The sequence below is a fragment of the Sarcophilus harrisii genome, chromosome 2 (assembly GCF_902635505.1).
Source record: "Sarcophilus harrisii chromosome 2, mSarHar1.11, whole genome shotgun sequence".
Taxonomy (NCBI): Eukaryota; Metazoa; Chordata; class Mammalia; order Dasyuromorphia; family Dasyuridae; genus Sarcophilus; species Sarcophilus harrisii.
Window position 1 is genome coordinate 186,147,966 of NC_045427.1, and position 13,540 is coordinate 186,161,505.

The 13,540-nt window shown below is 34.5% G+C and overlaps 1 protein-coding gene across 5 annotated transcripts in view; it reads left to right on the forward strand.

The window, feature by feature from the left end:
• The window catches only part of ALLC (allantoicase), a 55,536-nt gene that overhangs the window by 30,925 nt on the left and 11,071 nt on the right, over positions 1–13,540 (forward strand). For all 5 annotated transcript variants that reach the window (XM_031951177.1, XM_031951176.1, XM_031951179.1 and 2 more), the window contains 6 exons: positions 197–247; positions 1,312–1,399; positions 5,566–5,691; positions 7,799–7,878; positions 8,870–9,002; positions 12,652–12,807. In XM_031951177.1, the coding sequence (XP_031807037.1) occupies positions 197–247; positions 1,312–1,399; positions 5,566–5,691; positions 7,799–7,878; positions 8,870–9,002; positions 12,652–12,807 (634 nt within the window). The remainder of the gene's footprint in view (positions 1–196; positions 248–1,311; positions 1,400–5,565; positions 5,692–7,798; positions 7,879–8,869; positions 9,003–12,651; positions 12,808–13,540) is intronic.

Consider the following 13,540-nt stretch of genomic DNA (forward strand, 5'->3'; position numbering starts at 1 on the left):
AGGATGTGTCTGTCTGCTGGCAAAGCAATCTCAACATTTAAAAAAGCACCATCTCTTAACTGCAGATTGTTTCTCTCCCCTAGGGCAATTTCACATCTTCTTTTTACTGCGGTTCCTAATGTTTCACTGGGGAGTGAAATAAAATGGTTTTTAATTTATGGTTATTTTATCTTTACTTCTTTTTTTATTTGTCTAGGTTTTATTTGCAACAGATGACTTTTTTGCTCCTGCGGAAAACCTTTTAAAGGTATAGTAAATTGACATCCTGCAATTTGGAGGGTTGGCATGGAAGTGATCTATGGAGACATGTTAATTAAAATCTACTAGAACATTGGTGATAGAAAGTATGTATGCCAATGAATGAGACTATCAGAATATTAAAAGAAGATATGAAAATTAGCATTTTTTCCTGCTAAAAGATGGAAATTTTCTTGACTTATTTACATGGATACTCTGATTTCTCAACACAATTTTTGTTGTGGATAAATCACTTGTTGGGGAAAAATATTAAAAGTCATACATTTTCCTGCCTTATCAATGGGCTACCGAAATTTTTTTTTACTTATATATTCACATTCATATTATATCTTATATTATGAAAGAATTCTTGATTTGAAAACTAATAATAATAAAATTGTCAAATGAAAATCAAGAATACAGAAAAGCTTTAAGAAATCTATATTTAATTTCTAAGGACAGTTATAGTGAATTAGAAAGAAACTGGGCTTGATAAGTGACCTGAGTTTCAAATTCAGTTCTGTTACTTACTTGTTGAGGGACCATGAGAATATTATTTAACCTTTCTGATCTATAGCTTCATAGTCTTTCAAAATGGGGATAATAATACTTACTCTAACTTCTTCTCAAGGTTATAAGGAACAACTAAAATGGCAGCTGGGGACTGACAATAAAGTAATTTGAAAATTCTGTGGAATGAATTATAAAGGAATTTTATTTCTATTAACAAGGACCAATAGGAGTTAAAACCTAGAGGCTATGCTTTTATAAGAGCTAGAATTTTCTTCTCTAAATATTTAAAAAATTTGGCAGACTTTAATCCATCTGAGACACTATAGTATAAAGTAGTAGATTTAATTTAATCCCTTCATTATATAAAGAGAACACTGTAACCTATAAGGATCAAAGGACATAGTCAAGATCACTCAGCTGCCTAGTGATAAAGTTGGAACAAAGACTCTGGTCTCCTGAGTCTCAAAAGTTATTGGTTCTTTCTTCAGGGCCATCTTACTTCCCCATCACTAGAAACTCATGAATACTAATTATCAAAATTGTTTTAAACATTTACTTTAGAAACATAGACCAAGCTATAAACCAAAAGAATATACAGAGTTTGGAAAATGGATGGATGGATGGGAGACCAGGAGGAGGAGAACTCCAGGTAATAAAATAATTTTTAGGTTAATTAAGATTCTTAGAAAATGGAAGGCTGTCATACATTTGAGAGAGAAATAGTAATGAAAAATGGCTTTTTAAAAGTCTATAGCTTTAAAAGTAAGGTCTTGGTGTATTTCAAGTAAATTTGAACCAGTCTCAATGGTCCATTTTGACTGCTATTTTCCACAGTTGTTATTGTTTGTTTACTTGACATTTGAGTTGAAATATGAGAAAGCTAATGTGAAAGTAGAGTGTATCACCTTTGAATAATACTTAGACCTGTGACTAGACACAATTTCAAATTGAATCTGATTTTATATTTTGTTATTCTGTTGAATTTTGGTGTATTTGTGCTTTAAATAAAGTCCTTCTATATCTTACTGTGGCACAAAGGTGACCATGTTCATAAACTATATGCCATTTATGCTTATTTTATTTATACAAATCTCTGGATTCATCATAATTCTCATCTATAGAACAATAATATTCCATTCACTCTTGTTCCACATCAGATTTTAAAGTGATTTTATTTAAAATGACTATTTACATTATGTTATAGAAATACACATTTACTTATAATCTAGTCCCTCTGTATTATATGAACTATTGAATATCTTCTTTTAAAATGCATTTGCACTGGATGATTCCAACTAATATGGACTACTTTAAAATGTGTTTTTACATGAGAGGAATAAGTTAAATATTACATTGTGATGTGTCCCCAAAGCACAACATGTGCTGGAGTAGTCAGGAAGAGAAACCCAAAGAGAGAGCTTTTCAAGGATGAGTAGGATTTAGACAGGTAGAAGGCAAAGACGGAGAAACACGACAGCCATCTATGTTCAGGGACAGACTCAACATCACAGAGAACCTCCGTAACAGGGAAAGGAGTCTTTGCAGAGGGGAGAATTCCTGGGCATTAGTCAGGCCATAGGAAGCTTTTATTGGAACTGGTTCTTTAATTACTGAGACCAATTCACAGGATCCTTTTGTTGATAAGTGATTTTTATGTGAAGAAGTGATAAAGGACAGAATCAGGTAAGATTTTTATGCACAATTCAGCAGTATTCATCCTATTAGTCTTTGGGTGCTGGGTATCTTTGCTTGTTGGCTGGCCCTCTTGGGAAAATGACCAACAGAATGAAAGGTGTGTGCCTTTCCATGTGTTTTATATTTGTTCTGTGCCAGAGTCTTAATACAGACTGTATGTGTGTGTGTTGGTGATGAGTGCAATGTGTTTCTGTTAGGGTCAAAGGAAGCTGTGCATTTGACTCATCTGGGATCTCTTCCCCACTATTTAAAAGATATTCTGGGTCAAAGTTAGGGACACGACACAGAGATTATAACAAGTACAATTACAATAAGCACACACATAGTATCAATCTGTCTTGTATATGTGTACTCTGTGCGTGTGTGTTATCTGTCTGTTGGTCTTGTATATGTATTTGGGAAAGGAGGGAGGAAAAAATCAGGACAGTTGAGCTGTGGGACTAGAAAGGCAGCAACTTTTGCTAATATTCTCAAACAGCACTGTAGTATGTCAGCATTTTTTTGATGTCATAAATATGGATAGATAAAAGCAGGTAGTACCCAGGAATCTGCATTAGTATTTCTTAATACTTTAATTAATTTTGGGGTTTTTGTAATCTCACTCATGTTGTTATTTCCTATATTGGTTCAAATTCCTTCTCATCTTGTGAGATCCCATTTTCTTTGATGGGTGCTTCATGGAGGGTCTACATGTCCACATAGACTCCTCTTCCTAGGCCTTCTTACCTTTTATATGGATATCACAAAATGTAACATTTGGGCTACCCATCTATTGCCTTTCTTTCTTGCTGTATGATTGTTACATATTCTTTTCCAATCATACATATTTTTGATACCCTCCTGTGCTATTTCTTGCCTAGAGATCATTGGAAATATGCTATAACTTTAGTAGGTTAAAAAAGAGGGGTTTTTGTATCAAGGAACAACTTGGGATTGTTGAAAGCACCATGTGATTTCTCAAAAGTGATCCAGGCTTTTTCTTCAATTCACTTTAGGGTGTTCAACTCATCCATGAGAAAATAAATTCATTGAGGATAAGGAATTTTTTTTTTTTTTTTTTTTTTTTGGTCTTTGTTTTCACTATCACCTAGCACAGTGCCTGGAATATATTCAATATTTAATTAACCAATCACTTGATAATGTTTATCAGATATAGATAAGCATTATGAAGTGCTTACTAGGAAATCTGTTAAATGTTGGAGTCATTAAAAAATAACACCCTAATATTCTGATGGAGAAAGACAATAAATACATGGAAGGGAGCTAGAAAGAATGGAGATGGAAGTGATATCCTGCTATCATGATGAATAGGCAATGGCATAAATGGCTGGTTCTGGGTAGTGCTGCTCATAATCAGTGGTCACACAAGTTTTACTTATACTCTGGAAGTGGAGCTTCCTGTGTTTGCAGGAGAAGAAAAGAACTAAGACCCTTTATTAAAATGGCAGGAGGTCTAACTTTTCTGGGTGGCTTATCCTATAGTTTGGAGTTTGTGTCCTCATTGAATTGTATGTATCTCTAGGAAGACTCAGATTTGGGGATTTTTTTTTTTTTTGACATAGACAAGATTTTAGGTACTGCAAAGGACTAAGCAGTGATGATTTTGTTCTAAAGTCAGCAGCATGAGGACCTGTGTCAGAAGTCCTGAAACCCTCATTAGTCAGTATTTTCAGGGCCCTGATCAATGTCAGGATAACGACTTCAAATCCTGTCTTTAACATTTTGTCTGTGTGACTCTGGGCAAATCACTTAATCTGTTGGTGCCCCTGCAGTTCTCTAGACAGTAAGTTGTAGAACCATTGTCAATCTGAAGTGGCAGAGGGAGTTTCCTAATAGTAATGAAATCATAGGTCTAGATTTTTAAAAAATGAATGAGAGGCTATTATACCAGATTATGGATAGTCACAAAATCTGGGGAAAATATTATAATAAATTTCTATAAAACTTACTATAGCTGTGTGAACCTTGAGCAAGTCATTTAACCCTGTCTGCCTCAATTTCCACTATAAAATGACCTGGAGAACATGGCAAACCACCCCCAGTATCCCTGCCTCGAAAATGGGATCATCAAGTATTAGACATGACTGAAACAGCTGGACAACACCAACAATAATAACAAAAATAGGAGCAGGAGAGAATTCTAGTCATTAAAACTTTTGGAACTAAATGCTTGCTTTCTTTTTGTATCAGAACAATATTCAACATGTCCAAAAACAAAATCATCCTCTTTCTTCATGGAATCTTTCCGTCTTCAAAACTTTTTTATTTCTATTGAGGAGGGGGGGAACTACCATTTTTCATAACCTTGCAATCATTCTTGCTTTCTGGTTTTCTTTCATCCCACTGATCCCATTAGTTGCCAAGCTCTGTTGATCCTACCACAACATCTCTTTCATCCATTTTCTTCTCTTGCTCAAAAATCCTTAATTGAGTCTTCATTGCTTTTGGGAGAGAGAGTGTGAACTTTCCAAACTAGCCTGAAATGCTCTTTATAGACTCATTTCAAACTTTTTTTTCAATTTTAATTCATCACCATTATTTTCTTTTATCACTTCATATCCTGTTGGAAAAGTCTTTATTCCTTGAACTAGACATTTCTTCTCCTGTCTCTGTGCATCCACTAAAATTGTATCTCATACCTACTAAGCACTCTTCAAATCTTCCTCTCTGAATCTTTATCTTCCTTGAAGGTGCCACCTCCTATATGAAGTCTCTCAGATTTCTGTCTGAAACTAGTATTCTCCCTCTACATATTCCCTTTTATTATATTTACCTGGGTACATGTTGTATCCCCTTGTAAAAACAGCTAGAGAGTAGAGGATGCATTGTTTTTGTCTTCTGGAACTTAACACAGTAGGCTTAATAAATATTTGATGATTTGGATGGAATTGAAAATCTTACATTTTTAGACAGGGTTAACGTGAGAAATTGATTAATTACACACATTTATTTTAAAGGTTTTGTTGTTTTGCTCCCCATGGTGGGGAGGTGGGAGGGAAAGAAAATAAATGCTTGTTAATTGAAATAATTATTGTTGGAGGAAAAAATTTGGAGAAAAAAAATCTTTTATTTCTTGTACTGGATGTAAATAACATGTTTTTGCTGTTTTTTTCCCCATAGGTCATGACTGGTGTATTATCCAACTAGGAATACAAGGGATTATTCGTGGCTTTGATGCAGACACTGCTTTCTTTACTGGAAACCATGCTCCCAGAATATCAATACAGGCAGCATGCTTACAAAATGGTATGCAATAGGAAATTTTGTCTCTTAGAAATGAAGATATGGAAAGGTCCATAGACTCTTTAGGCCAACTTTCTCATTTTACAAATGAGGAAAATGAGGTGAAATGACTGATTTATACAGGTCACAAAGTTAATTGCATATCTAGAACTATGATTTTTCTGGCGTTGGCTCAATTTCCTAGTTTTAACCCTTGAGGAAACTGAGGTGAAATGATTTGTTCTCATGCTGAAACATCCAGGTTTCCTTGCCCCTCTTTAGAACTTTTAGCTGAAGGATTTTCTACTTAACACAAATTTTGTATTCCTTGTATTCCTTAGGTTTCTTTTGATAATAAGACTTTTTTGGGGGGGACTAATCATGGAGTGAAGAATAGTGGTTGAGGAAGTAAGCTGGCTAAAGGTGATAGCAATTAAAGACAGGGAATGTATTATTAAGTGCTTTATTTAGGAAAGTTTTGAAGCTTGGAAATTGGTCCCAGTTGCTGGCTCATAAAATTTAGAATTAGAAAAGATTTTAGCTACCATCTAGCCCACCCTTTTTATATTATGAATAAAGAAACTGAAACCTGAAGAAATGAAATATCTCATCTAAGATTGTACAATGATTGTGACCACACTGGTATTTAAATTCAAAGTTTCTAACAACAAATCCCAGGGCTCTTTTTGTTCTGCTTTATAGTTTCTTGATATAAAGTATTCCAATTATGGAATTTGAAACAGGAACAGACTTATATGGGGACTCAGTGATAGTGTCTTGCAACCTTCCCTTTATTTTATATGTGGGGAAATCATTACCAGAGAGGTGAACTTGTCTTAAGACCACACCAATCATAAGTATATATTTGTATGTGTTGCCTCTACCTTCTGGTGGAGTCATAAGTTACATCTGTGATTTCACTATATCCATAAACTTCAGATATTTAGAGAAGGATGCTTCGAGACCATCTAGTCCAAACTTTTCAATGTATATTTGAAGAAACCAAGATCCAGTCAATTTAAGTGACTTCCATAAGTAATGTCACATGCCTTTAGGTAACAATATCTAATGTTATATTACTAGAAATACTTTTCTTCTCTTCCCTCCCACTCCTATTATATTTAAGAACAGGTATTTCCTTTATTGCACATATACTAAATGTGCATTTTGTGACAGTATCTTGGGGAAGAGGGCTAGATCCAGAAAAGTATAGTATATAATTTCTGCCCTCTATGCAGGGCCTTGTACTCTATTAGATATATGAGACATATGCATAAAATTAAGTGATGGCATCAGACACAACTGCGAGAATGTGATATGTTGAAGATTCAAACAAATGGTCTATGTAGAAAAATCCATCTATGAATGCTGACAGGTATTCTAGAAATATTGTATTGCGAAACTTTAGTTTCTGTAAGTCATCTGCCAATGTACAAAATCTTTGATTATCAAAACCTGAAGAATGCTGTCTGTGTGCAGATTTATTTTATCTGAGACACAGCTAAGAAATAATACTAAACATATTTGACAAGCAATGCTCTGCAAAATAACTTTTATTAATTCATTTTTTCATAAATGTACATCTTAACAATGAAGAAAGGCTATAGGATTTAGATCTAGGAGGAATCTTAGATATCAATTTATCTAATCTCCTTTTAAAGATGAGGAAGCTGAGTTTCATGGAGGGTGACAAGTCTTGCTCAGGGATCACCCAGGTAGTTAATGTCAGAGGCAGGAATCAAACCAAGACCAAATAGGACATTCCACCATACCATGGCTATCCCAAGTATTTAAACAGTGCATATTCCCTTATAATAGGGAGCATGGCACAGTAGAGAAAACCCCTCCACTGCATATGGAGTTAAAGGAATTGGATTTGAACTCTGGCTTAGCTGTTAACTAGCTGTGCAATGTGAGGTAGGGTAAGTTATGCCCCATCTCTGGGTGTCAGTTTCATCTGCGAAACTGAAATAGATGAAAATCTGAGGAATTCCCTTTTACATTAAAACTGTGATTCTGGAGTTGATCAGTTATTTGAGGTTGTATATTGAAAACTTTTTTTTTTTTAAATCACTGTCATTTGGTGATCAGATAAAGATCATTATTGCCTTTTGGGTTCTATTTCTTTCAGAGGAGATACCAGAGATACCAACAAGAGGGACAAAAATGGGATGTGCAGCTACTGCAGAAGAATTGGAAGCTATTGAGAAGGTATATTACCAAAGAACTGAAGAGGTTCTGGGATATTTTATAGATTCATCATTATTTCATTTAATCCTCTTGATACAATTTCATGATCCTCTTTATAAAATAAGATGAAAATATTACAAAGAGACATCAGATGCCCTGCTTTGGATTTTATAAGCAGGCTCACAGAAATAGCCACAAAAGATGTTATTACAAAATAAATGTATTAAGGAGACACTAAGCTTTAGTGGTATGTGGTCAGTGTAAAAGAATTAGGTCTTTGCCTATTTTCTTTTTTTAAATCTCCAGAGTGGTAATTATGGTAGAAAGAACTGGAATTTTGTCCCAGAATTTAGATGGTATAAAAATTTACCCTAGATGAATTTCTGGACCTTCCTGCTCCTCCCTTAATTGTTGGACTCTATCACAATGGTATCATATTATGTATTCCAATGTTATCAGTCTTCTGTGCCATGTTGACTTGGGATTTCCTCCTCTCATTCACCCTCTTTCTACAAGGCTTGTTATGAAGGCATATTTAATACTGCTTCCCCAGATGCAAATGTTGCCAATTAAAGCTTCGTTTTGTCCCATTTTAGAGGCAGCATGATGTAGTGAATAGGATGCTGGCCTTGAAGCTTGGAAGGCCTGAGTTCAAGTCCTGCCTCTGACACATGCTGACATGTATAACCTTGGGCAAGATTCATTGCTTCAGGAAATTTCTCTGACTCTTTAAGTTGAAGAGAAAATGCTGATCTACTTTGGTAGAGGAAATTTCTCACTGGGAACTCTCTGCAGTGATATCAGAAGTCCAGTAATTATACCCTCTCCCATTTATTAGTAATAAGCCCTTGGAATCTTGATTACTAATTTCTACTTAACTATTCCATTAGGTATCTGAATTTTAATTTTTATAACTAAATATTCCTTTTCCTTAAGTCCCAGAAGTTGGTAAGATGGAGAAACTTGTCTTTATCAAGAACTTGGTTTTTAACATATTGATTTTTCTCTCTAGTTGAAGTCAGAGAATTGGCATTGTCTGGTTCCTATGGAAGAAATCAAACCGGGATATTCAGGCAGCAATCATAATTATTTTTCTATATCTTCTCCTCAAAGATGGACTCATTTAAGGCTTAACATCTTTCCAGGTAACATTGGTACTCATTTCTGTTTCTATGATTTCTTTATGTTTGAAAGAAAAAAAGAGAATTCGCTTTTAAAAAATATCTTTTCTTTAGATTTTGAGACTTTCACCTCTTTTTAGGTCAATGTAATATTTATTAATTGGTTTGCAATAAATATATATTGGACCTACCTGACTTAACTGTAGCAGGTTCTTAATTGTTGCATTGAACTACTACCATGAACCAGGACTTCCAATTTAGTTTTTTCATCCTTCATGGCAATGTCTGTGTAATAACAACCAAACTGCACTTTGGGTCCAAAGTGAATGGAGTGTTTATCCTCTCCTTGAGTCCTCTTACAGGACTTTTTACAGTTCTCAATCTATGTATGCTTGGGCTGGATTCAGTCCTGAATGATTCTGGCCTTTAAAAAGAAGGAACAGTATCTTTTCCCCAACCTGTTTGCTCTTTATATGCTCTCCCTGAAGAGATGCTATAGGAGGGGAGCAAAAAAGTATTCACTACACAGTTCAAATTAGGCACAAATTAGACAACTATTTCTTTTGACCAAAAGAAATGATAAATACTCATATAAACTCCACTGATAAACATTACAAGAAAAATTTAAACAAGAAATAGTAATAATATAACTACTATTAATACTTTCTTAGGAGGTTGAGGCTCAATTATCACAATGTGAAAAAGTTTGTAGGATCATTGAACTGGCATTTCATATGTTATGTTATTATTACTTTTCATTCACTCTGTTACAGCCAAATTAGGGGTGGCAAACTAATTTGGTTGTAACACAGGGAGCAGCTAGGGGGAACAATAAGTTGGCAGAGTTTTGGGTCTGGAAGTAGGAACATTTGATCTTAAAATATAGCCTCAGTCTCTATTTAGCTGGATCTGGGCAAGTCCCTTAATCCCTGAGTGCCTCAGTTTCCTTATCTATAAAATGAGCTGGAGAGGGAAAGTGGCAAATCACTCTGCTATTTTTGCCTGGAGAATCCTAAACAAGGTCAAGAAATGGTGTGCATGATTGAAATGACTGAACAACAATAGTAACAATGGGAAGGACAAATTTGCCAATAGTTGCAAGAGAAGGCAATAAAATTAGCTACAAGAAAAGTTTCAGGGAACTTTCTGTGAGAAATTTGAGCAGGTAGTAATCTCATCTGGAGAGATCAGAGAAAACTTTCATGGAGGAAGTGGCATCTGATTTGGGCCAGAAGGGAAGAAGTAAAATGGTAGTAATTTGTAGGGAAAGTGTGAATAAAGTGTGAAGATGGAAAAGGACTGGGGACTGATTATAACAATAGCATAGTACTGAATCTGGTGAATGGAATGATATCCAAGAGTTATTTGGGGGTTCTTGATGATTTTGATTAAAAAATGAGAGTATATTAACTTGATAAAGTTACATGATAACATCTCTACATTTAAGAAAGGAATCTCTTCTCTAACATTAGGATCAGTCATATTGTTCAGTGATCCAGAACACTGATATTACTTTATTGTCTCTTTCTGATTTACTATTTACACCATATCTTCATGTGCTTTACACTTATACTGCTTAGTTTCATACATTGCAAATAGGAGGGCTTCCATAATTTTACTTGCAAATAATCAGGTTCAGTTTAATTAATTTTTTCTTTTTTCATATATTTAGTATCTAGTATCTAGAAAAGAATTGGACTTTGTGAGGGAATTTCATAATTTTTTTTAGGACCTAATATTTTAGTTGCTTTTAGTTTTTATGGATGTGTGGGTAGTCTCAGCAGTTATATATATTCCACCAGCTGTGCCTATCCTGTGCAATTCATGTCCATGTCCCCTCAACAATCTTCTATAAGGATGTATGAGTACAAGAAATTATATTCATGAATGGTCATCTTTTTTTTTTTTTTTTTTTTTTTTTGCTTCCTTGTAGGTTATTCTTTTGTTCTCTGCTGCACTTTTTTTAAACTTTATTTTTTTTTTCCCTCCATTCATTTCCCACCTCACACTTTTCCCAAGTAGGCTATAGTTAAGCACAGATATATATTATATACATGTATAGAAGGGAGCTTAAATTTTAAAGGAGGAGACAATACATATAAGGGAGTAGTGACCGAGGTGAGTTTCTTTTGGAAAGTCAGTGATAGAGTCAGAGGGAAGTAAATTCTAGACACATTCTTTCTCATAACAATGATAATTATTTTGTTGATTTTGTTATGGTTCCAGAGCAGGAAAGGGGTGATGGGGGAAGGTTATGCCTCTGACAATAGGCAAGAGCATGAGTGTGTGTGGGGTATTAAAGTATGAATAAATATAGTGGGGCATGCTTGGTTAGCACACTGTACAATTAGGTTAGCATAATCCCTATGGCAGAAATTCTAGAGCTGAAAGGGCTAAAAGTTCCGCTGGGATGATCTTCAGAGAGCACAGAAGATCATTGATAGGCAAAGAAGATGGTAACAGTAGGTATATAAAATTCAACTGGAATAAAATGTGGCTAAGGAATTTATCAACATATGATTACATGTATGGGTTCAAATCTCGGCTCTGCTACTAATTACCTGTATGGACATCAAATGTCATTATTTCACATTGTAGGGTTCTGGGCCTGAGGGTCCTGAGATCTTAAAAATCTGTGTAAAATTTGTTGGCCCTTACTTTGTACTGGAGAGGTTTGAATTTTTTTTTTTCTTTTTCCTTTATGGGTGTTTATAGTACCTTCCTGTAAAATTTGGTTTATTTAGTCATAGGCTATGTTATATACTACAACACATATATTTTATGCAGTTCTGCATTTCTAAACTTTTCTGCATTGTCTGCAGGCCTTTTACCTGTTTTCTATAGTTTCCACAAAACTACTCCCAAAATTCCCATTAAATTTCTTTTGTTTTTGTTTTGTAAGGCAATAGGGTTAAGTGATTTGCCCAGAATCACACAACTAGTAAGTTTCTGAGGCCATATTTGAATTCAGATCTGTCTTACTCCAAGGCTGGTACTCTATAGATTGTATCACTTGTCTGTCCATATTTAATTTCTTATGTCATAAAATTGAACCCATGATGGAGAAAATTGTGATATGGAAGGGATAATCGTAGTTAGTGTTCTTCTCTGGCCCTCAGTTTTTTCATCTAGGACTAGATCGTTTTTAAGCTGTCCTCTACTGCTAATTCGATGAACTGATTCACTATAAACTAGATTTGGCCATAGTTTTGCTACAAATTTCTAATAGTCTTGTGGATAGTAGTGTTTTATGTAATAAGAGAGTGAACTCTTGAGAATATCATATGTATTTTTTCAAATGATATCAATACTTTATGTAGAGGTAATTTATGTGGAAAACTGGATTAGGAGGAGGAGATTTAGAGTATACACCTAGCTTTGCTAGTAATAATGCCCTGTATATCCATGGGCAAGTGATTTTTTCCTTCTAGATTTATATTTACTCATCTGTAAAGTGAAGTTATTAATCTCTAAGATCTCTTTTAGCTTGCATAATCTATGAATAATCTATGGTCAAATCTATTAAATCAAGGGAATATTTCCCCCTCACACAATGAAAACTTGTAATTAATTTAGAAAGTTGCAAAATGGAAAAATTGGCATTGGTTAAGGAAGTTAAATTTGGAATTGCAAAAAATTCCAAGGATTTGCTTTTCTTTCTCTTCTTTTTTAGATGGTGGACTTGCACGTCTGCGGGTCTATGGTACTGGACAAAAAGATTGGTCTGCGGCTGATCCTAAGGAATTGATTGACCTTGTGTCAATGGTGCATGGAGGGGTTTGTGTGGGTTTTAGCAATGCCCATTTTGGTCATCCAAAAAATATTATAGGTAAATATTTCTGGAGGTATGTTTTTTTTTTAATTTAAAAAATGTAGAATCCAGAAAAAAATCACAGTGGCAAGTTTGGAGGTCCTAGAAGCTGGTTTTTCCCTCCTAGTTCTGCTCTTTCTTAACTTTGTTAAAATTAATTGCAAAATCTTTAATAAAATATACAATAAAATCTAGATTACATTTAAAACTAAGTTAATATATGACCTTTAAGGATCCTTATGTATGGTTTAGTTTCTCTTCATTCCCCCCAAAATCCTCTTTCTATTTGAACTTGATATCTTTGGACTAGATAATTAGAAAATCCTTTTCTCCTTTAAATCCTTTAATTTCATAACAATTAATATAAATATAGTTATTAGTGGCTCAGAGATTAACAGCTATTTGTAGTTCTGATCCCAGGGATCAGGGACACAGAACTGGCACAGTTTGATACTGCCTCCCACAAATCTAGAACTCAAACTAACAATTTTAGCATTGAAGGAAAGAATATGTACCATTCCTCCAATATACTTTTTATTTTTTATTTTTCATAATTACAACTTTAATTTTTTACAACCCTTGCACTCATTTCTGTTCTGACTTTTCCCCTCCCTCCCTTCACCCTCTTCCCCAGATGGCAAGCAGCCTTATACATGTTAAATATGTCACAGTATATCCTAGATATAATATATGTGTGTAGAACCGAACAGTTCTCTTGTTGCACAGGAAGAATTGGATTCAGAAGGTAAAA